Genomic DNA, 25,305 nt, shown 5'->3' with positions numbered 1-25,305 from the left:
TTATCCCATAATGTTCACACTACTTTTTGCCAGCATTGTAACATTTTACTTTATTATATGGATGCCAGAATAAGTCTGTCAGGTGGTGTAATCAGTATTGACAGTTATGAAAAAGGCCCTAAAGTTGTACACTTTATTTGAAAAGGGTTTTCAAATTGAATTGCTTTTGTATTGCTTAAAGAATGGAATCGGATACTCAGTTCATTAAAAAAAATTAGGCTGCTGCTAAAATCACTAGTAAAAAGAAATTGTAACTATTCACCTTTTCATCCTTCTGTTAAGGAGCTTGGATGTACATATTTAGACGCGTGAAGTACAGGATAAGTGAACCTCCACTTCTAATTCCATATATGTCCTTACCACAGCCTTAACATCAAAACTCCTAAAAGGACCCCATACTTTGTTAATAAGTATGATCTTTAAGGCTGCCTTACTTGGCTAGATACTCTGCTACCACTGCTTTATTTAGGTCAAATTCGGGGCCAAATATCAGTTGCATATGTTGGGCAAAGTGTTGCACCTTTAGACAGCTCTTCCTTCACACAGTGATACCAACACAGTTTCTTCAAATTATGGGACTTTGGATGCCAAAATTGTACCAAAATATGCTACTGTTAAAATACAACTTTTATTATAAAACTGTTAAAACAAGTGCAATTTGAACTTGGTATCATACATTTTACAGGTATATTAAATAATATAGATACATAAAACTTATTTCCATGTGTTTCACAGTCAATATGTATTCCCCTCTATTCAACAGTGAGGCTCCCAAATGGAAACTAGGATCCACTAGGGGGAAGCACTGAAATAATGGCAACGCATTTCATGGGTATCCACCCCCGCTTCCTTAGGTTCTGTGAGAACCAAATCTTGGATGGTGGTTCCCAGGTCCATGATTCCATGGTCTAGTCAAAATCTAAATATCAATGTGGGATCTGTCCTTTTAAAAAAAAAAAATTAAGTCAAATCTGATGATTAATGGGTTCCCAATTTATTCACTCTTAACCATACACACATCAATAAATACATAGCTTGACATCAACATTTATTCCTTAGGCAGACCAACATATATTAGTTTAAACTTATTTTATTTGTTTTTTTATGCTTCCAAATTGGCAAATTTTCAGATATACGAAGCTTAAAATCTTTTATAAGTTGGTATTTAGGGACTAGATTCCTGATGTATACATTTTTTCAACTGTGACTGTCATCTGTAAGCCACTGTTCCATGATCTGCTTATTTGAGTTGTAACTTAATTTTTTTGTTTCCATATTTACAAAGAATGGCTTTGCTGTAGTCCGCCCTCCTGGACACCATGCTGAAGAGAGCACACCTATGTAAGTGTCTTCCTCACATTACTTGTACCTCAGCTGTTGTTTTTCTGATTGCTTACCTTGTTTAGGTCAGTTCCCATTAGAACACAGTATAGTTTCTTTCTACACTGCAAAACATACTGATAGATTATTTGGCTTTAATCCAAAGGTCTCTATAGTTGTGTGTGTGTGTCTGACAGTGTGTCACATGACTGTATTTGAGACTCCACCACTGAGTCATGGTCATATGCAAATTGTGTTCAGGAGGATCTAAACTGTGACCAAAAAAAAGGCAGGGGACAAATGACTGGTCACCAGCATCACCTGTGGCCTTCCTCTAAATTATACCTCCCTATTACTGACATACCAAGCCTTGTTCTTCACTGTATGTTTGTAGAGGTTTCGGAAGTGACAAATAATTACTTCCTCATATCAGAGCCTCCAGTAAGGAGAATCATGAGCAGCACAGTAATGACATCACCAAATCTCCTGAGACTAGCAGTCAGAGGCAACAGAGACTTAGATTTCACTGCTGTCATACAGCTTTAAGGCTGTAAGAACAGGAGCATCTAGGTACCATCGTAAAACAAAAGGTGCACTATTATGGGTACATTTCTCAAGATACTTCCAATAACATGGCAAATCCTCACTTTTCAGTCCACTTGAAGAGTTCTGTAGTGTGCAAGAATAAAAAAATGTTTTAATAACCTGTCAACTTTTTTAGGGGTTTCTGTTACTTCAACTCTATCGCAGTTACAGCCAAGATCATCCAACAAAGATTCAATGTTGAGAAGACGTTGATAGTGGATTGGGTATGTGAATGTTGCTTGTCAAAGGGCATGTTAAAACCAACTCTGGGCAAGTGTGGTGTATTTTTTGTTTAATCAAATGTAGCTTAGACTGCAACACTCACCTTGAATTCGGAGCTGTCCCCTGCAGTACTTTTTTTTACCACAAAATGCCCTTTATTTTGTCTTTCTTTGTTGAGTAGCTTCTAGTAGCATTCAACTTGGACTCCTTATTCATAGTGCATTGATGCAGAGCGCGGTGCTAATGTGATCATGCAGCTCTCTGCATCATTGGGGGCTTCCCACCATTGGATTAGATCATGAGATGAAGAGGACCTGGCATGTCACATGACCAGACAGAACACATCAGAATAAAGTAAATATGTGCATGGTACTTTCAGGTGATTGGACACTGGCAATCTTTTAAGGACTCCTATAACCCTACCCCCACTCTGTGAGTGCTTAGTTTTTAATAGTATCTTAAAGTGATTATAACCCCTCACCTTGTAAAACAACCCATTAAGTTTAAAATGGTAATGAAAGGCAAAACATTTGTATATACATATAAAAAAACCTTTTTACTCTTTTTATAAGCAATTATATACCCTCTGTTCTTAGCTGCATTAGAGCTAGGGGAGGAGAAACGGCAGGACACTAATCTTCCCAGTGAATGGCTGTGTGTATGTTGTGGTGGTTTATGTAAGGATTTATTCTACTTGTAAAGGGCGGTGTCCCTTTCCCTTAGATGAAATATTACAGTGCCTCCAGCCGTTAAAATACGGCAAATATTTAGTGAACCAATAATTTGGACACCTTGATAATTTGATCACCACTTATTATTAGACCTTGAATCCTTTTAGCCAGTATGATTTCGTACCATACACACAAAATTTGCCTTATAATAGATAAATATAAAAATGTATTTATGTACAAAAATTATATATATATTAACACAAAACGCAAAAGACTGGTGATGAATGAATACTGGTACACACGATCAAAGATATACTATACCAATATCATACACAATATAATGTTTCTAAATAATGAAAAATCAATATAACAATTTTTCTAAATGATAATGATGATTAAAAATTAAATCTAGTAATAACTAATAATTTTAGAGTATTTCAGAGGTTATTTTCTCTCATCACGTGGCCATAGCAATGGAAGAAGATATTCCCTGATAAATTATACTCTAATTTTTAATAATTTATGAAATATTTGTAATATGACACCAACAATATCTAACAGTAATACGGGATCTCTCTATATATATATATAACCACCCAATACAGTTGTTATCACTCTAAGGTAATTCTTATTACTCTACACAACAGAGAAAATATACAATACAAAATTAAATGGACAGTCTCACCACACCCAGATCTAGGAATATGACACCTCCCAGTGGATCCAGCTGGCAATGGAACGCCTTCAGAATGATCACAGGGGAAAGTGAGATATAGTTCAATAGTGCAGGAAAATGTAGGAAGTTAGAGGTACAGAGATTTTAGAAGTTTAGGAGAAAGTTTTTTAAAAGTTTGAAAGGATGGAAGAGGGGATATTCTGCAGAGATGTCTCTTCAGATGTCTTCAGATTTTCTTTTAGCGAGGGTCTTTTTCCAGGTTCTTTTTCTTAGGTCTTTTTTCCGATGAGTTTTTTTGTTCTTTAGTGAGTTTTTTTTTCTAATGAGTTTTTTTTTCTAAATGAGGTGCACGGGTTTTTATACCATCTAAACTATTGTTCTAAGAGACCCTCCCACCAGGCTTTTTGATTGGCTGGTTGAAAAATGTATGTACTTAAGCTATCTCTCACCTGTCCACTAAGTGGCAGTCAGAGCTCATAGAACAATTTGAGTATTTATGATGACTCACACCTCGGGTGGAACTCAAGGTGATTTCAGGTATTAAATATACGTCTTATCCAGATATATATAGGTGATCATAGCTATAATGTTCTAAATAGGAACCATGGAATATCTGTGTATATTCGGTTGTTCATCTCCCTGAGATACAAACTTGTGTGAAAGCATTTGTTTCCTGATAAGACATACAACTGATGCTAATTCACAATATATCTTACTTTTCCTCATCTCAATACTCAAGTTAGTGATATACAATCCCCATTCTGCTGAATCTATCGTGGTGTGTGAAACATACTCTTTATAACATCCCATTGATAATATGCTTTTTATTAATATCTCTGTGGGTAGAGATATCCAGTTTTTAGCCTTATATTTCCTGAATTTAACCTTTTTGTGTTAGAACCAGAATTCCCATGAGGAGAAAAGACCCTATGTTTACCTGTCCATTGTGTTTGAGTCAGGGTAAACAACCGTTTATACTTTTAACCTTAGTGGATAATAGTATATTGTGACAATTCGAGAAGTTTGTTGGTTCATCACACTCCACAGGATTTTGGGTAAACTTTCAACCAGTTAAGTTTCCGTCTCATCATTGTCTTTTGGTTATGTGTGATGACTCAATGTTTGAAGGTCCAATGTCTCATCTGGCTGTCTGTTTAACTTTTGTAGATGTATTCAACTCAACCCCAATATATAAACAGTATTTGTTGACATATCCACACTTTAGCTAGTCTCATCGACTCCAATTTAAACCTTAGAATTGTCCGGTCTTAAACTACCTGTGGATAGTCAAACAGCCTATTGTCTCTAGGAAAAGATCCCTTCACCCATTATTTACATTTCTTAACTGGAGGGTCATTCGAATTTTCAACCAAGACAAGTTAACCCTTAACAGATGGCTAGGCTGGTTTGCTGTCAGAAATAAGGTTATGTTTTGATAAATAATTTCAAAAGTCACTACAGTGTGTGGGGAGTAGCATATCAGCTGAAGTCTGATCACTGGAGGAGAGCAGGCTGTGTTCCCAACACCGCTAGAGAGCTAAACACATTGTGCTCTCCTGCCTTGTATAGTCAGTTTTTAATAGGAAAGCAGAGGAACTGGCAGGAACACCAGATTTTTCCCACAAAGGAACCAATACAACGAGAACTGAATACATTTTCATACAAGTACATGGTACAGCAGGCACATTTCAGTGTCAAAGGCTTTTATTGACAATTATATTACGTTTATGCAAAGAATCAATATTGGCAGTGTTTACCCTTCTTTTTCAAGACCTCTGCAATTTGCCCTGGCTTGCTGCCAATCCACTTCTGGGACACATCCTGACTGATGGTTGCCCACTCTAGCATAATCAATGAAGTTTGTCAGAATTTGTGGGGGGGGTTTGTTCACCCGCCTCTTGAGGATCGACCACAAAATGGACCCCAAGCCACTTAGTTATCACTTTTTCCCTATGGCAAGGTGCTCCATCATACTGGAAAAGGCATTGTTTGTCACCAAACTGTTCTTGGATGGTTGGGTGGGAGGATGTTTTTGTACAATTCTTTCATTTTGAGTGAGCTCACTCTCTTGGCTGAGAAGCAACCCCACACATGAATGGTCTCAGAATGCTGTACTGTTGGCATGACACAGGACTGATGAGTAGCGCTCACCTTTTCTTCCCCTAACAAGGTTTTTTCCAGATGCCCCGCACAATTGGACAGGGGATTCATTGGAGACAATGACTTTACCCCAGTCCTCAGCAGTCAAATCCCTGTACCTTTTGCAGAATATCAGTCTGTCCTTGATGTTTTTCTTAGAGAAAAGTGGCTTATTTGCTGCCCTTCTTGACACCAGGCCATCCTCCAAAAGTCTTTGCCTCACTGTGCGTGCAGGTGCTCTTGTCTGCTGCCATTACTGAGCAAGCTCTGCACTGGTGGTGCCCCAATCCCACAGCTGAATCAAATTTAAGAGACAGTCCTGGCACTTGCTGGACTTTCTTGGGTGCCCTGAAGCCTTCTTCACAACAGTTAAACCTGTGTCCTTGAAGTTCTTGATGGTCCGATACATGGTTGATTTAGGTGCAATCTTAGTAGCAGCAGTATCCTTGCCTGTGAATCCCTTTTTGTGAACTGTGGGTTCAGTTGGTGGTTTTAAAAGGGTACACAATAGAGTTCAAAACTCCACTACAGCACTGCTTTCTTCTCTCATATCACACAAATTATGCTCAAGGACAAGAAGAATTTCAGGATGTCCTTGAACCATCTCTTGTCCCAGGGAGTAGTTATACCAGTACCCCCACAGGACAGGCTCAAAAGATTCTATTGAAACTTGTTTTTTGTACCAATGCCCGATGCATGTATTCAATCCAAGGCGAACTCATGGACCAAAATCTTTTAAATACCTTTTAAGTTCCAAAATTTAAAATGGAATCCAAAAGATCAGTTATTGCCTCTTTTACTTCGCATCCACAATGCCTATTTGCATATTCCCATTTATCCACTTCTAGCTCTTTCTACATTTTTCAGTAGGAGACATTCCACTTCCAGTTTGTTAATCTTCCATTTGGCCTATCCTTTGCTTCCAGAGTATTCCCAAATGTCCTAGCACCTCTTCTTTTCTAAGAACTCAGGGCATCCGGGTCACAGGATAGCTAAATGACCTTCTCCTGAAGGAGTTTTCTCCCTTCCAGCTGTCTGCAAACATCCACGTGACCATTCAAATGTTTCAAGCTTTTGGTTGGGTAATTAGCTTCCAAAAATCTGCTCTCCAACCTCCTCTTTGCCTGCATCTGATCCTGGACACATCCCAAGCAAAGGTATTCTTTCCAGAAAGGAAACTGCTTTTCTCTCATAGTGTACACTTGGGACGCAAGGGCAAAGAGACATTCCCCAGTGAGATGCTCCATGAGAGTTCAAGGTTTCATTGTTGCCTCCTTCAAAGGCTGTTCCATTCTCCTATTTCATTTGAAACCCCTCCCAGTGCAACAGCTTGTTGATCTGGAGCAGGCATGGTCCTCTCAACCCACCAATGCTCCTGTCCAGCCAAGCACAGAATTCCCTAGCTTGGTGGATCTCCAGCCAAGGCCTAAGAATGGGGAAGTCTTTTCTTCCTTATCACTGCAAAATAACGCAAGATGCCAGTTTTTCAGGCTGGTGTAGGGGGCGGAGTGTTACAGTCCCTCTCAGTTCAGGGAACATGGTGATCGGTAGAAATCCAAGTTCCCTATCAACATCCTGGAGCCCAGAGCAATAAGGATGGCTCTGCAGCACTGGAACCCTGTTTGCGATGACACCCAATCGGTGCAGTCAGATAATGCCATGGTTGTGGCATACATCAACCATTAAGGGGACACCAAAAGTCATGCAGCCTTGAAGGAAGCCAGATAAATCATCTCATGGATGGAGACTCATTGTGCAGTGATCTCTGCTGTCCACATTCCAGGAGTGGACTACTGGAAGGCAGATTACCTTTGCTGTCACCACCTGGACCAAGGGGGATAGGCCCTTCACACTCAAGCTAGTAGGAGAAAACCCTCCCAGCAGGTCAAACCTGTTTCAGTGCCCCTTATCCATTCTGCTCACAGTCAGTGGTTTAATGGCATGGCTGTTGATGCCCAGGCCTTTAGGGAAAAAGGAGTCTCTGAGTCTGTCATTCCTGCCTTGATAAACACAAGACAAAAAAAAACACTTCCAGAAAGATCTATTATGGAAATCCTCCTTTGCCTGGTGTGAACACAGGCACTTCAGTCCCAGAGACTACTCTGTGCCTGGCATTATGGTCTGTCTACAATCAGAATTTGGCTATAACTTGTCCTTAAGCACTCTGAAATGACACGTTTCTTTTTCAAAAGCCTCTGGCCTTGCTCTCTCTTGTAAAAACCTTTATCCAAGGTTTGGTTAGCCCGCTTTGCAGCACCCTGTGATTTCTTAGGACCTCAACTTAATTCTCTGTGCTCTGCAGAAACTACCCTTTGAACTGGCTAGGAATCTCTCCATTGTTGATCTCTCCTGCAAAGTGTCCTTCTTTGTCGCCATTAGGTCTCTCAGACATATCTCTGAGCTGGAGGCTTTCTCTTGTTAAGGGGCCATTTTTCGCAAGGACTGGGTAGTCATTCTTATTATTATGCAGGATTTATATAGCGCCAACAGTTTGCGCAGTGCTTTATAAAATGAAGGTAGACATTACAATTTGGTACAAGAGGAAACAGAGGGCCCTGCTCGTTAGAGCTTACAATCCAAGAGGAAGGGTTGAGTGATACAAAAGGTAATAGCTGTGGGGGGGATGAGCTGATGGAGGAAATAAATGGTGGTTTACTAGGTAGAAGCAGGATAAATTTCTTTAAAGAGGTTTTCAGGGATCGTCTAAAGGTGGATAGATTAGGAGACAGCCAGACAGATTGGGGTGGAGAGTTCCATAGGATGGGAGAAGCTCAAGAGAAGTCCTGGAGGCAAGCATGGGAGGAGGTGACACGGAAACTAGAGAGCAGAAGGTCTTGGGAGGATCGAAGAGAACGGTTTGGTTGATATTTTGAGACCAGGATGGTGATGTAGCTGGGGGCAGAGTTGTGGATGGCTTTGTAAGTTGTTAGTATTTTGAATTTTATTTTATTCATTGAACGAGTGGAAGCCAGTGGAGGGAGTGGCAGAGAGGGGTAGCAGATACTGAACGGTTGGTAAGGTGGATGAGCCTGGCAGCAGTATTCATGATGGAGTGGAGGGGGGATAGCCTATGTAAAGGTAAGCCAATGAGCCTGAAAGGATAGTTCAGAATCCAGGGTTACACCTAGCACCGTGGCATGCAGGGATGGGTTGATAGTGGTGCTATTGATCCTGATTGAGAAATCAGGGGAAGAGGCGCGTGGGGGAGGAAATATTATGAGCTTAGTTTTGGATAAATTGAGTTTAGGAAGCGGAGTGACATCCAGGCTGATATGTCTGTTAGTAAATTGGTGATACGTGTGGAAACTGATGGGGTGAGCTGAAGAGTAGATAAATTTGTGTGTCATCAGCATAGAAATGGTATTGGAAACCATGGGAAGCTATCTGCTGACGCAAGGAAGAAGTGTAGATCAAGAATGGGAGAGGTCCCAGGACAGAACCTTGGGGGACCCTGATAGTAAGAGGAGTAGGAGAGGAGGAAGTAGAGTTGTAGTTGACACTGAAGGTGCGGTGAGATAGGTAAGATTCAAACCAACGGTGAGTATAGTCACGGAGACCAAGTAAATAGTTTTTTTTAGGAGGAGGGGGTGGTCAACTGTGTCAAAGGCAGCGGGGAGGTCAAAGAGCAAGAGTATGGAATAGTGACCATTGGTTTTAGCGGTTAGTAAGTTGTTTGTGAGTTTTAGGAGAGCCGTTTCTGTGGAGTCAAATAAAACAAAAAATATGTGTGTGTAACTTGCGAGCCACTAAATTATTCCTCTGGATCGCTAACATTTATCACATACTCAAACTGTGTAAAAAAGACCATATAACTAAAAAATGTTGCTCTCCCAATCTCTAACAAACTTATAAATTAGTGACTTCAAATTATATATCCATGAAAAACAAACAATATACCATATATAAATAAATGAATATCAAGTTAAATGTGATGTGATTCAAATAAAATAAAAAAACAGTCCCATTAATCAAATAATAGTCCACAAAAAGGGATTTGTGATGACGTGATTCAAACACACCAATTGTGACTTTTTGTGAATCCTTAAATCAAAGATGTGCGCTCACCTGCTTACAAGCCTAACAGATAGGCTTAATACACTTTTTGTTCACATACATGGAACCTGCTAGGATTTGCTGCAGCATGGAATGGATGTTGGATACCTCCTATGTACTCCACAATGCTTCTCTCCTTATACACTCGTTATCCCTGCAGGGATCTCTCCCTCCTTCAGCTGCTCAGGATCCCCTGCTCACTCCTCTTAGATGTTCTGCTTAGAGAGCAGTTTCTGTGGAGTGTTCTGGGCAAAATCCAGACTGAAGGGGATCAAGAAGGTTATTTTCAAAAAGGTTTAGTCCCCCCTGTTTAGTCATGTCCTAGACCATCATTTTTTCCTAAGGTGGTATCCGTATGCCACCTCAATGAAGACATAGTCCTTCCTTTTTTCTTTTTTTTTCTTTTGTGCCCTGTTTCAGTGCACAGAAAAAATGTTATTGCTCTTTATTGCCTGGACATAGTTAAGAGACTTCAGAGTCTACCTCAAAGCAACAGCTTCTATCCGGAAGATGGGACTCCATAATCCTCCTACCGTCAGGACCTTGCAAGGGACATCTTTCTTCAAAATCTGCTATCACTAGATGAATTAGACCGCTCATTAGCAGAGATTGCACTCTAAAAGAAAAAGTTGTTCTGCACTCTTATGTGCTTCTCTACCAGGTCGGCGGGTGTTTCCTGAGCATTCCGGCACCAAGCCTCTGAGGCCCAGCTTTGTAAGGCCACTATCTGTTCCTGTGTGCATACTTTTTCAAAGTTCTACCAGGTGCACAGCCAATCTTTTGTGGATGCAGGTTTCTGCTGCAAGGTTTTTGCAGCAGCACTCTGAAATTAGGTCTGTTCAACCTTGTTGTTTTTGCTTGATGGCATCCCTGGATCCAAGAATACTCAGCCTGTGTTCTGTACTGTATGACTGAAATAAGAGACTTACTTCCATACATTGGAGTACAGTACATGACACTCTCCTTCTTTTTCTTGATTACTCTGCTTTGCTTGCTACAAAGCTGGGGACTCAAAAGGTTTGTCCAATCACCTGAAGGTACGAGCCCATAACCCAATGTCTATGAAAACTCAGCCTGAATTGCGTCCTGAATTGTATGCCTTGTTATGGACTATAGCTAAGTCAAATGCTTCTTTTCCCCTTTATGAACAAAGAGAATGGACAATTTATGACAATTGCAATATCAAAGCAAAACATGCCCATGGGAGATCCTCCTGGAGGGTTTTGAGGAAGGGTTGTCAAATGTTGGGGGGTCATGAAGCTGGAAGATGGGCTTAGGTCCAGCAATTTTAATATCTGCTATGCATCTCATGATTTACAATATAACTTGCATTTTTTTAAAACTTTTTTATTCTAGGATGTGCATCATGGAAATGGTACCCAGCAGGCTTTCTATAGTGATCCTTCGGTTCTTTATATATCGCTCCATCGCTATGATGATGGAAACTTCTTTCCAGGAAGTGGTGCTCCTGATGAGGTACTTGGGAATGATTAGAACTTCCTCTAATATCCAGACGTAACGCATGTCTTTTGTGTTTAACCGCTTCCCAACCGCCCTATTATAAAAATACTACTACAGGGCAGCATGGGTATGCACAATCACGTGTGTGTATATATATATGTGATTTTGCTTTGCCAGGTAGGGGGCGTGCGCCATTCGCAGCTGCGGCTGTCAATCACCGGGTTCCGGACGGTGATTGCTGAGCATCTCTGATGGGGAGGAGAGCTGTTTGTAAACAAAACAACTCTTTTCCCTGTCAGCCTTTGCACACTGCTTTGCATGGCTGTGCAGAGCACAGCCATGCAAAGCAGTGTGCTTACAGTGAAGCACACGGATACAGCACACAGTTAACCATTTGATCACCCCTCATGTTAACCCTTTCCTGCTCAGTGCCTTTTTCTTTTTTTTTCTTTAGCACTGATCACTGCATTGGTGTCACTGGGGATGTCAGTGACACCAAGTCAGTTCCCCCCAGTTTCAGAATACCCGCTGCAATCCTGCCATAAGTTGCTGATCGCCACCATTACTAGTAAGAGAAAAAAAATCGCAGTATATATACCACCTTTTTAAATACTATAACTTTCACATAAACCAATTAATTTACACGTATTGGGTTTCTTTTTAGCAAAGACATGTAGCAGAATACTATTTGGCCTAAAGTTTTGAGGAAATTAGATTTTTTTAATTTTTTTTTTTTTTTACTCAAAATTGTCTGTCTTTTTTTTTTTTTTTTTTTGTATTTTATAGCCCCCCCAAAAAAACCCGCACAGGTGATCAAATACCACCAAAAGAAAGCTCAATTTGTGGGAAAAAAGGACGTACATTTCATTTGGGTGCAGTGTTGCATGACCGCGCAATTGACAAAGTAACGCAGTACCCTATCGCAAACAATTGCCTAGTCAGGAAGTGGGGTAAAGCCTCAGGGGGGGCAAGTGGTTAACGAAAAGGGCTACAGTTTAGGATATATGTTAAAAGTAAGCCAAGAATACATTTGTAACATGTTGTGGACATATTATGCTGGTTGAAACGGCATTATGTGACTTTGACGAAAGGTACTAGGCAACTTGTTACACCTTAAACACAGATGTAACATGTTGCTGAAGGTAAAATTAGCCTTTAAAGTGGTTCTAAAGCCTAAACATATTTTACCTTATAGCATTCTATTCATTAAGGTTAAAAATGTCTAGTTAACAGTATCGCCCGCCCACATGCATAGTGGGCACCCGGCTGTGAAGCCACAAGCTGTCACAACTGGGTGCCCACACTGAAGATGCTGGCGCCGGGGACACAGGATGGCTGGTGAACCCGGCTGTGGTGAAGACACCGCTGGATCAAGGGACAGATGAGTGTCTTTTTTTTTATTTTGACTGGAGCTCCACTTTAATGTCTCCTGAGTAGTATTTGTTTTCACATTAAAACTAGCAGGAAACCAGGCATTGTATTTGCCTGTATTCCTGTACTGAGTGTTAAACTTTAAAAAAATGTTACCATGCAGAGCTCAGTCTCAGATTGATGGTGTTACATCACACCATAGGTCACAATATTAATGTAAACAATGTCTCCGTGCGCTGAATCTCCCCACAGTCCTCACATCATTTCTGTGAATATTTTTACCAAATAATACTTAAATCAGCTGGCTCTGAATAACTCCTGCACATAAAAAAAGTTAAAACATGGGGATACAATTTATCCCTTCAATGTCCAGAATTTAAAAAATTTTTGCACAAATTTTTGTACAGTCTCATATTTTATTTTATTAAATTAACAAACAAGTTTATACTTACCTGCCCTGTGCAATGGAATTACACAAAGCATCCCTGAACCTTCAATCAAAAAGCTCCTATACAGCCACAAAACACTACTTCCTCCCTAGGAAGTGAATAAACTATTATTTGTACTTTTTGTGATAAACTTCCCAATACGCCCAATCTATCTCAAAAATTCAATAAACCCACATATTCCAAAAGGTGATGATCAAATCTAAACTAAAATAATAGTAAACCCCCCCTCCAATATATAATCCAAAATCATCAAATATCATCAAATCCAAAATCATCAAATCCAAAATCATCATCCCTGAACCTTCTCTTTTTGTGTCTTCCTTGGCACTTCTGGTTCCTCCTCTTCTCGGTGTGCCACCATAGGAAGCCACTTCCTATCGTGGCAGACCTGGGCGCTTGATACCATTGACACAGACAGCGAGGCTCAGCCCCACTTCCTCGCCACAAGATTTGACTGATAGCAGCAGGAACCAATGGCTCCCACTGCTCTCAGCAAAGCCTATGAGAGTGGGGAGAAGAGAAGAGAGCCACTGCTCTTGTGGACCGCACTGGATTGAGTGAGGGCTCAGATAAGTATTACAGGGGATGAGGGGGCAATACTTTAACCTAACTATTTTTTTACCTTAATGCAAGGAAGGTAAGAAATGTTTAGGGTTTTGAACTACTTTAATGATATATAAATATAGTTGTGCTCAAAATTTTGCATACCCTGGCAGAACAGTGAAATGTTGGCATTGATATTGAAGATCATACCAAAATAACTGTCTTTTAGTTTAAGGATAGTGATCATTTAAAGCCATTTATTATCACATAGTTGTTTGGCTCCTTTTTAAATCAGAATGATAACAGAAATCACCCAAATGTCCCTGATCAAAGGTTTACATACCCTGAAATGTTTGACCTTGGTACAGACACACAAGGTGATACACACTTACACACACACACACGTACACACACATACGTACACGTTAAAGGTTCATTTCCCACGTCTGTGACTTTAAATGGCAATTAGTGTCTGTGTATAACTAGTCAGTGAGTTTTTTAGCTCACTGACTAGTGAGCAGAAAAGACCTGTGTAATAAGGTAATGGAAAAGACCTGTGTAATAAGGTAATGGAACTTTATAAAGATGTAAAAGTATATAAAAAGATATCCAAAGCCTTAAGTATGCCAATCAGTACTGTTCAATCACTTATTAAGAAGTAGAAATCGGGGATCTCTTGATATCAAGCCAAGGTCAGGTAGACCAAGAAAGATTGCAGCCACAACTGCTAGAAGATTTGTTTGGGATACAAAGAAAAACCCATAGGAAAACCCAAGAGAAATACAGGCTGCTCTGGAAAAAGATGGTGTGGTTGTTTCACGGAGTACAATGTGATGATAGCCTTTACTGCACCAGTGCCATGAAAAAGCCTGGTTACAACATGCCTAGCAACACCTTGCCACACCTAGCAGCTTCTGGCATACTGTATTCTGGACTGACGAGACCAAAATAGAGCTCTATGGTCACAACCATAAGTTCTATGTTGAAGAGGGTTCAACAAGGCTCATAGCAACAATCATGGTGATGGATCACTGTTGTTTTTGGAGTGTGTGAGCTCTAAAGGCACGTGGAATCTTGCAAAAATTAATGGGAAGATGAATGCATGTCATCAGAAAATACTTTACTTACACAAAAAAAAAAATGTTTTATGTTTGTGCCATTATGTTACAACCTGCAGTTCAATGTGAATCCCAAAAGAAATTAAAGAAATGTGTTTTGTCTGCTCACTACTTCCCACCTGGGCCAATTGTGACATTTCTCTCCTACCTGTAAAAATCATAATTTTTTTTATAGAAAACTGCTCAGAACCCCCAAACATTATATATATTTTTAAGCAGAGGTCCTAGAGAATAACATGATGGGTGTTGCAATTTTTTATCTCACATGATATTTGCGTAGCGGTTTTTAAAACATAAATTTTGGGGAAAGAATACATTTAATGAATTTTAATGCAAAAAAGACAATATGTAGCTCAATTTTTTGATAAAATATAAAAGCTGATCTGGTGAGTAAAGATACCCAACATGTCATGCTTTAAAATTGCGTATGCTTGTGGAATGGTGCAAAACTATGGTACTTAAAAATCTCCATAAGGCGACTAACATTTTACAGGCGCTTTAAATTAAAAAAAAAAAAAATCACTTTTATTCCTATTACAAGAAATGTAAACCTCCCTTGTGGTAGAAATAAGGCAGAACAGGTCTTCATTATGGAGACATCTAAGGTCTATAAGACCCCAGATCTCTGCGCTACCCTGGAAAGCATGAGATAAAAAAATGGCAGTGTTTACTTCTGCCAGAACCGAAAGTGACATCATGACCAGCTCTATGATAACCTGGCGGCAACGCCAGATTAGATACCAGGTCCCTGATCATGCAGGAGAGCTCACAGAGGAGCAGGTAGGTGTGTACACCCCCTCCTGCTGCCTGTTAAAGCAATCTAGCGGCTAATTAGCCGCTAGGATGGCTTTTACATGACAGGGAATCGGTGGCTGAAAAAAAAGATAGTGGGATGATGCCTGGCCTGTAGCTGCTAGCATCATCCTGATATCTCCACGTCAAGCCCAGGACATCATATGACATCCTACGGGTGGGAAGTGGTTAAAAATGGTACACCGTATTATCAATTCTCCAAGGGTATGCAAACTTTTGAGCACAACTGTAAATAAAACAGGACATGTGGACTATAGATAATGCTGGTATTGGCAATCAACTGAAATGGTTAATGAGATCACACTCAGGCAGATCTTTTATCATGGATAATTCTCAACTAAACATTCAGTACAAAACTACACCAGACAGATAGTAATAGTTGATGTTGAACTCTCATGGACTCTGCAATCTGTAACAAACACTCTTCCAGCCTTGCTTGTCAATGGGCAGTGGTGGCCCACTCCCTCACCTCTTCCTCACTTACAGTGCAGTCCAGATTACAGAACTGTCTCCCTGGCAGAGCTGTTCCCTCTGGCTCACAAGACCTTGTCTCCCTCACAGGTCTGCTCCATCTTCCAATCAGCTCCTGCCCTCAAACTACCTTCCACAATTAGGCTGATGCTGCTTCACTGCTGGTCAACCCTCAGGTTGGGGTCCCACTTTCCTCACAAAATAAAAGAAGATAGGGCACTCTTCTTGTGCAGTATAAAGAACACATTCTTATTCAAAAGATAAAATCCTAATTACAAAGCCACTAGTTTTATGAGCATTCCAAGGGATACACATCCAGTGTATACTCCTGTCCGAGGCAGGTACTTGAACACAGATGACAGAATGTAAACACTCCCTTTTCACATGCTTCCACTCAAAACACAATGCATTTTGAAGACTGTAACTCTTCTTCATCTGGAGGGTTCTGACTATATATCCTACTACCATTTCATAACCCTCTACTGGCTGTGTGCAAATTAACCCCTTAGACTGAAATTCTGATAAAGGGTGCAGTCATCAGTCAGTCAACATTAAAAAGTTTTTTTTTCATTATATTACACATTTAAAATGTGTCTTCTCCTCCTAAGATCAAAAACAACTGGGTTATAGAACCAAAATGTTAATATCAGTCTGCCATAAACTTCAGGTACAGATAGTATTTTTGCTTGGGTTGGACTAAAAAGCATATTTAAAAAAAAAAAAAAAAAAAAAAAAGCTCAAAAATGAAAACCAGAATGAATAATCCCAATATATTAGTAAATAATCCCTTATTGGGCCTTTATGGAATGAACACCTTCCACCTCACTCCTATTTGTAAAAGGTAATGTATAAAAAAAATAATTTAAATTAAAAATCTACATTTAAACCTCTTGGAGCTACAGTGTTGAGGCAATATATTTGCTCTCCCTCCCTTTGATCTAGTGCAGTGATCAAATCTGCTCCCCTCCATTTCAGTATCATTCTTTGTATCACTAAATATTCAATTTTTGGGGCTTGGCAGACTTTGAAGTGTTGTGGTACGATTTGATCTGTCTTGCCATTTAAAGATGTTATTAGTATGGTCTCATGCATTTTGCCAATGTTCTTTTAGGCTCTGTTCACACCAATGTGTTTTTAGTGCTTTTTGCAGAAATGTACTACAGTCCATTTAACATTGTTTCCTATGGAACATCTATGCTTTTTTGAGCTGCTGCGTTTTTGGAAAGAGCCAGGGACTTTTTTAAAAGCTACAATAAAGTTCAATGGAGAAGCTGCTGAAATGCATGGTAGTGCGTTCTTGCACTGTTTTGCATTCTTATTCTGCCCAGCAACAAAAAAAATTCCACTTAAAAAAAGCTGAACAAAACGTGGTAAAAATGCTTGTAGAAAGACTGCAAAAAGCACTGGAGAAGGCATCGATCGCAAAATGCATAGATGTGAAATAAGCCTTCTTTCTCCCCATATTCTGCATATGAGAACCACACTCAAGCAGATAAACTTGCTGGGTGCTATCGCAGGTAAGGAAGTCCCTTATCTCATTTGCCTTCCTGTATAATTATACTTAGGTTTTGATGATCCTACTTCCACCTCTAGTGTGTCTGCAGGCATAACACCTAAGGCACCTCCTAAAGCGTTTGTCACCAGTCAAAAGTGTTCTCAAAGGAGACTTTTTATCATTATCATATTCAAGGTGGGAACCTTTGTGAAGGCCACTTTGGGTTTTGAGGGTAATACCGCACTGAGGACGTATCCTTCCTAAGAAGGGGCCGATATTGCTTGATCATCTTCGCAACTCTCCTCTTACTTTCACAGTAGGGAAGAATACAAATAGGGGTTTCCTCCTTGTCACACAAAAGAGTTTTTGTGTCTACCTCCAAAGCATCTCTACATGCTTCTTCCACAATCTTGGGTTTATATGTTTTTTTCCAGTTGATTTCAACCTTTTTTACTGCTAAGTGATAAGGTTTGAGCAGTTCCTTCTATACATCAGAAATTGTCCTTTAGGGATTGCCTCAATCCAGGGACAGTGATGGCAACTATCCCCTGGGACAAACTCCTTACGGTCAGTCTCTTTCTAGTATACTGCTGTTTCAATCCTACCCTCAATAATCCTGATGCTCAAGTCAAGAAAATTGACCTGACTTAAACTATATAAAGTCATGAATTCCAGATTCCAGTCTGAATTATTCAACCTTTTGGTGACCTCTTGATGTGAGGCTCCAGTCTCGTCCCAAATGAAAAAACAGTTTTCTCTGCTCCCCTGTCAGGATACAATAGAACAGCAGAAGAAATTTGTGCATCACACGTCGGATATGGGGAGGTCAGTTTTTTTCAATCAATCCACTGGTTGAACGGAAAAACAAAACTGGATCTGTATACCCAGCTGAACCACTTCGCCTCTCACACGGGTTCACCCCCTGTGGACCAGAGTAATTTTTACAGTTCTTCTATGGACCTGTTTACAATTACCTGTGCACATCGTATTCTGTAATTTGTCCTGTTTAGAATGACACTAAAGTTATGATTCTGGTACAAAGTGTTGCAACATTATTTACAAATTAAAGTGTTTGTTTTTTTTTCCTTTTGATCTTGCTCTTTTTTTTAAATGGGAAATGTGTAAATATGTAAAGTTAAATGTGTAACGATGTTAACAAACAAAGTTTAAATATTAATAGTTAATGAAATAAAAACAAATAAAACTATCAGCAGGAAAATACTTGGAGAGAAGGAGACTAAGGAGTTAATTAGGGCTGATTTGCGCAAACTAAGAGTTAATAAGGGGTTCAATTGAGGAACATTAAAAAAAAAAAAAAAAAAAACTTTCCGCAATTTTGTCCCAGAGGCAGTGCAGAGAGACTGGATGCGCCACACACGCCCTGTATACAGGAAGTTTTTTTGGGGGCATGTGTAGCACTCCCAAAGTCTGCAGCTAGTTAGAGAGAGACTTCACCCATAACAGTTAATTAGAATGTTCTTTAACAAAAGAACATACACTACCTTAATTATGCTGCTACCAAAATGAGTTCATGCTGTAAATTCCCTCCAGCATTGCTCTTTTTTCTTGCTGGAGGCTGCCATTTTGTTGAAGCCCAGAGCCGTCACTTCCTTATTGGAAACTCTCTCCCTCTCCTTAGTCTCAAAAACTTTGTCATTTTCTGTATTTAACCGCTTCCCCTCCGCCCTATAGCAGCAGTACTGCGCAAAATCACACACACAGATTATATACACACACGTGATATGCATTTTCGGGTAGGGGGTGCACCGTCCTACCCACTCCGCCACTGGCGGCTACAGATGTCAACCACCGGGTCCCGGCCGGAGATTCCCCGCCGGCACCTGGCGATCGCTGAGAAACAGTGACAGGGGAGAGACCTTTGTATAAACAACACAGGTCTCTCTCCTGTTAGCAATAACATGCTGCTGTGTACTTCTCTGCACAGCAGAGAAATACACAGCAGCATGTTTCCCTAGTAAAGCTCACGCAGTAAAACAGCACACAGTTATCCCTTTGATCTCCCTAGATGTTAACCACTTCCTGCCCAGTGTCTTTAATACAGTGTCAGTGCTTTTTATTAGCACGGATCACTGTATTAATGTCATTGAGATGTCAGTGGCAGTTAGTCAGTTCCCACCCAGTGTCAGAATACCCGCCACAGTCCTGCTATAAGTCGCTGATCGATGCCATTACTAGTATATAAAAGTGTATATATGCCTCTATTTGTAGATGCTATAACTTTCACGTAAACCAATTAATTTACACGTATTGGGATTTTTGTTAGCATGTCATGACATAATATGTCATGACATGTCGCAGAATACATTTTGGCTAAATTTATGCGGAAATATCTTTTTTTTTTTTTTTTGTTTGTTTTTTTTACTGGATACGGTTTATCGCAAAAAGTAAAAAATACTGTTTTTTTCTTTGTTTCAAAATTATCAGTCTTTTTTGTTTATAGCGCAAAAAATTAAAACTGCACAGGTGATCAAATACCACAACGAAAGTTTGTGGGATAAAAAGGACATGAATTCCATTTATGTACAGCGTTGTATGACCGCACAATTGTCAGTTAAGGTAACGCAGCGTCGTATTACAAAAAATGGCCTGGTCAGGAAGGGGGGTAAATCTTCTGGAGGGCAAGTGGTTAAAATATGTACATTTCCAGCCTTGATTGTGTGTTAGCAAAGTTACACTGTACAGTGATGAAGTTCACAGGCTGCCAATGAGGGAGAAAGGAAAGAATATCTTGGAGATCAGGTACTATGCTTGTAAATGTACCTTTTTTTTTTTTTTTTTTTTTGTCTCCCCCTGGCAGCAGAGTTTGTCCTGTCACCTCTACTGCTTTTCCTTTCTCTCTCCCTGATCTGTGTTCCCTCAGTACAGCCAGTGTAATTCCTGTTGTCCCCCCCCCCCCCCCACCCCTTTTCAGCAACAGTAAACCTTAACGCTGTCATCTGTTCAGCCTCTAGTGTCTCAGGTTGGACAGTGTCAGGAATAAAGAGCAACTGAGCATGTGCAGAACAGGCTGAGTCAGGGCTTTACTGGTATAGCCACTTGTTTTTAATGTTTTACATACCTATACCTACAAAAAGGGCAAGCCTGAAGTGATCTAGGAGGACTTAATTTCCTGACTAAAGTTCCACCTTGTGTATGCATTGTTGGCTAGAGTTTTCCAGTTCTGCTTGCACCCCAAAAATTTACTTTTGACTTATTTTGTGGCCCTTTAAATCCAAAACACCATTTAAACTGATGGTGAATAATCTTCAGGAAACAGATACAAAAACAGATTTTATTTATTCATTTTATAATTTTAAAAAGTGTTGTTTAGAAAACTGTGATACGCAATTAGAGGACATCTACATAATTGTGTACATTTCAAGGAGTACTTAATGCGTTCATAGAGTTATAAAGTTCATTGTATGCACCTGAATGTTGTGTTGCATCTGATTTTTTTTTTTTTTTTTTTTTTTGTGTTTCTTTCCTTGAAGGTTGGATGCAGTGCTGGTTTGGGTTTTAATGTGAATGTTGCTTTTACTGGAGGACTGGATCCACCCATGGGGGATACAGAGTACTTGGCTGCGTTCAGGTAAAAAAAAAAAAAAAAAAAGCACCAACATTTATATTTTATATATATGTGTGTGTGTGTATATATATATATATATATATATATATATATTTTTTTTTTTTTATTACAGTATAGGTGCTGTAAATTAAAGTGTTACTAAACCATATACCACTATATCTGGTCTCCCACAGAACATGGAGGTGCAATTATTTTGGTAAATATAAACTGACCTCTATCTGGACAGTACTGATTGGCCCTGTGCTGATCACATGCACTCTCCCAAGAAACACACAAAACCTCTATAGCAATACACACTAAACTGAGCATGTGCAGAGTGCCTCCAAACGATATGTCTTATCAGGAGATGAGAGGGGGACACTGGAAAAAGGGGAGGATCAGAGAAGTCAGGATCAAACTGTGTTTTTACACAATGCAGAGGATTAACCCCTTAGGTTCCACAGTGAGTGTAACAAGCATGCTTTGCTGCATATACAGACTTATTTTTACTGTTGTGGGTTTAGTAACACTTTAAGAATGCTTTCAGAAATAGAAGCGTTATTAGTTTTTTTTTTTTTTTTTCAATTGACAAAATGGAAAGTAAATGAACAGAAACGAAATCCAAATCAAATCACTATTTGGTGTGAGTGTCCTTTGCCTTCAGATCGGCATCGGTTCTTCTAGGTACACTTGCACACAGTTGTTGAAGGAACTCAAGCAGGTAGGTTGTTGCAAACGTCTTGGGAGAACTAACCACAAATTCTCTGTGTATGTAGCCTGCCTCAAATACTTCTGTCTTTTCATGTATTCTCAGACAGACTTGATGTTGAGATCAGGGCTCTGTGGGAGCCAAACCATCACTTACAGGACTCCTTTTTTTCTTTATACTGAAGATAGTTCTTAATGACTTTGGCTGCATGTTTGGAGTTGTTGTCCTGCTACAGAATAAATTTTGGGCCAGCCACATGCCTCCCTGAAGTTATAGCATAATGGTTAAAGCGGAACCTTACTCATAACAATTGATAAAAAATAATGTTCTGTAGCAAGGAATATACATTCCACATGAATAATTCTGCTACCAAAATTAGTGTGTGCTGTAAATTGCCTTCAGCATTGTTCCTGTTTTTTCTTGCTGGAGGCTACCATTTTGTTGAAGCCCAGACACCTGAAAAGCAGAACTAAACCATCCTATCCTTTTCAGCCAAGGAAGCTGCCATCTGTTTGATCTGCAACTTTTATGATTCTGCATATATGATCAGTTATAACCCCAGTCATTTAATGGTTTGACAGTTGATAACACAAGCAATTGTGACAGCATTCCTGGCATGCCAGTAATGTAACTGATTTTTTGAAACGGTTAACTCGATAGGTTTACCTCTGCTTTAATCTTTAGGCTGTCAGCAGATCGGATTCTAAAAGTGGTGCCTAAAAATCGAGAGCAACTGAGCATGTGCAGAGCAGGGTGCGACATTGTATTACTGGATTTTAATTAGTATAGGCTCTTATTTTTTATATTTTACATAGCTATACCTTCAAAAGGGGTCAGCCTGAACTGATTTAGCAGGACTTAATTTTCTGACTAAGGTTCCACTTTAAGTATCTTCCTGTATTTCTCAGCAATGAGGACACTCATGATTCTGACCAAATTGACAGCCCTAAACTTGCGAGGAACCTCCACCATGCCTTTTGCCTGCAAACGCTCACTATTGTACCACTTTCTGGCCCTTTGTGAACTAACTGCCTTTTGCTGCAGCCAAATATTTCAAATTTTGACTCCTCAGTCCAGATGTTTCCTATGTTTTCGTGCATAGTTTTCGCTTAGCCTTGTTTCCATGTCCTGTAGATTCAATGGTGTCAGGATCAATTGCGTCCTCAATGATGAGAAATACAGGCAGATACTTAGTGTCACTAAACCCACGTCATAAAAAAACTATCAATAAATGCTGCATTACATGCTGTTCATAATCATTCACGATCATTCACAATGGAACTTGTTTTCTGTATTCTGCAAAAAAAACTTAGTTGATCCTGCTGTTCTTTATCCCCCCGTTCTGTCCATGCCCCTAGTGTAGTTGGGGATTTTGCAGAGCAATGTTGGCAGCTATAGCGCATGCTCAGTTTTTTTTATTTCAGTGAGTTTCTATGCTGACCATTTCCTCTCTATCACATCTGAGCAGCCTATGTGATTATAGTCACACATGTAGTAAATGACAGCCTACTCTCTCCCTTCTCTATGCCCACTATAACCAGCTAAACACAATAAGGATGGGATATTACATCTTGATTGATGGTGGCTTTATCTCCCTGTTATTCTAAGACACATGCTGGAGGGACTGGGCACAGCCTGTGATTGGCAGAAATCCGCCCACACTATGTTGTTGTAAAAAAAAATAGATTTGATTTCAAATATGTATTTGTATGAAAAATTTGAACAGTTTATTGATATTAATCATTTAAGGTTACTCTGTATCCCAAAGTCTCTTTTTTATTTTGAACATGTGACCATGTTCAAACTAGAAGCTCCTCCTACATATGTTTTCCAGCAGAGAGGCTGGGAAAGAGCTGGCATATGACAGAGCTGAATATCATATTGGAAAGAAAATGCATTGTTTTTTTTTTTTATTAAAATAATTACCATGCCATCATCCATATACAGAAAGAGAAGGGATAATGCACATTAACCATTTGCCCTCCTGGGAATTTACCCCCCTTCCTGACCAGGCCATTTTTTTTGCATTATGTTACTTTAACTGACAATTGCACGGTCATGCAATTCTGCACCCAAATGAAATGTACGTCCTTTTTTTCCCATGAATTGAGCTTTCTTTTGATTGCCTGTGTGGTTTTTAATTTTTGCGCTATAAAAAAGACTGACAATTTTGAGAGAAAACATTTTTTTTACTTATTGCTATTAAACATGTCCACTAAAATGTTTTTTAAAAAATCACATTTCGTCATAAATTTAGATCAAAAAGTATTTTGCTACATGTCTTTGCTAAAAAAAAAAAAAATCCCAATACGTGTAAATTAATTGGTTTACGTGAAAGTTATAGCATTTACAAATGGCGGTATATATGCTGGAAATTTTTTGGGTTTTTTTTTTTTTTTTTAACTCGTAATGGTGATCAGCAACTTATAGCGGGACTGCGACAGGCATTCCGACACTGGGGTGAACTGACTTGGAGTCACTGACATCCCCAGTGACACCAGTACCGTGATCAGTGCTAAAAAAAAAAAAAAGCACTGACACTGTACTAATGGCACTGGGCAGGAAGGGGTTAACACGAGGGGTGATCAAAGGGTTAACTGTGTGCTGGGAGTGTTTTACTGGGGGGTGATGTGTTGGTGGGTTACTGTAAGCACACTGCTCTGGATGGCTGTACTGTGCACAGCCATCCAGAGCAGTGTGCCAGAGCCCACAAGGAGGAGGACTGTTAGTAATCAAAGCTTTATAAGGTCAACAACCCCAAACATACAGCCAATCTCATTAAGAACTGTCTTCAGTGTAAAGAAGAACAAGGAGTCCTGGGAGTGATGGTTTGGCTCCCACAGGGCCCTGATCTCAGCATCATAGAGTTACATAGTTAGTCTGGCTGAAATAAGACAAAAGTCCATCCAGCTCAACCATTTAAAAAAAAAAGTCTGTTTACATAGAGACAGAAAAAATTGAGGCAGCCTAAATCCACAGAAGATCTGTGATTAGTTTCCTGAGATGTTTGGAACAACCTGCCTGCCGAGTTCCTTCAAAAACTGTGTGCAGTTAGAAGAATTGATGCTGGTTGAAAGGTAAAGGGTAGTCATCGAATGTCAGGAAAGGCCTGCTCATAGTACAAAGTTTCCCGGCGCATAAAAATGTGCATGAGCAGACCAGCAACTGGCCAGGCAGATGTGCTTAAGAATGAGTATAGGTTACCAAGACTGGCACCAAATGGCCTGTTTAAACAGTACTACTGCACTGGCTAATTGCTGGTTGGTCTGCAGCATCTGTGTGTGTTTATCCTGATTCCAGTGCCTGACTGTTTTTTGTTAGGGTTTTGTGGTTGTATTCGATATGTGCAAAGAGAGATCACACAAATACTTATAATTATAACATTTATTACAAGTAATGACAGGTACAGATAAAGAAAATATAACAAGTATACTTAACTAAAGATGATGTTTCCGCCACGTGTCCCTCCATTATATGGCGTGGCCGATGATCAGATTAGACGCATGCTTAACACATGCTCTAGGTCAAGATAAATATTTCCAGTCTAGCTGTGTGTTATATACTGGACTTGTGTGTAAGTAATCGACAACCCACCCCCCATGCAAACAAAAAGGAGAGCAGTGGTCTGCCTTGTCCAAATAGTC

At 39.7% G+C, this 25,305-nt stretch overlaps 1 protein-coding gene across 2 annotated transcripts in view; it reads left to right on the top strand.

Moving 5' to 3' along the window:
* HDAC4 (histone deacetylase 4) overlaps nucleotides 1-25,305 on the top strand; it is a 273,670-nt gene that overhangs the window by 219,903 nt on the left and 28,462 nt on the right. For both annotated transcript variants that reach the window (XM_089693176.1, XM_089693177.1), the window contains exons 18-21: nucleotides 1,286-1,341; nucleotides 2,042-2,129; nucleotides 11,023-11,142; nucleotides 20,879-20,976. In XM_089693176.1, the coding sequence (XP_089549302.1) occupies nucleotides 1,286-1,341; nucleotides 2,042-2,129; nucleotides 11,023-11,142; nucleotides 20,879-20,976 (362 nt within the window). The remainder of the gene's footprint in view (nucleotides 1-1,285; nucleotides 1,342-2,041; nucleotides 2,130-11,022; nucleotides 11,143-20,878; nucleotides 20,977-25,305) is intronic.

The sequence above is a fragment of the Staurois parvus genome, unplaced genomic scaffold, assembly GCF_062004578.1.
Source record: "Staurois parvus isolate SC_StPar_1 unplaced genomic scaffold, SC_StPar_1.0 ptg000616l, whole genome shotgun sequence".
In the NCBI taxonomy this organism is placed as follows: Eukaryota; Metazoa; Chordata; class Amphibia; order Anura; family Ranidae; genus Staurois; species Staurois parvus.
Note: the sequence above shows the minus strand (reverse complement) of the source record. Positions and strands in the feature narration are given on the sequence as shown.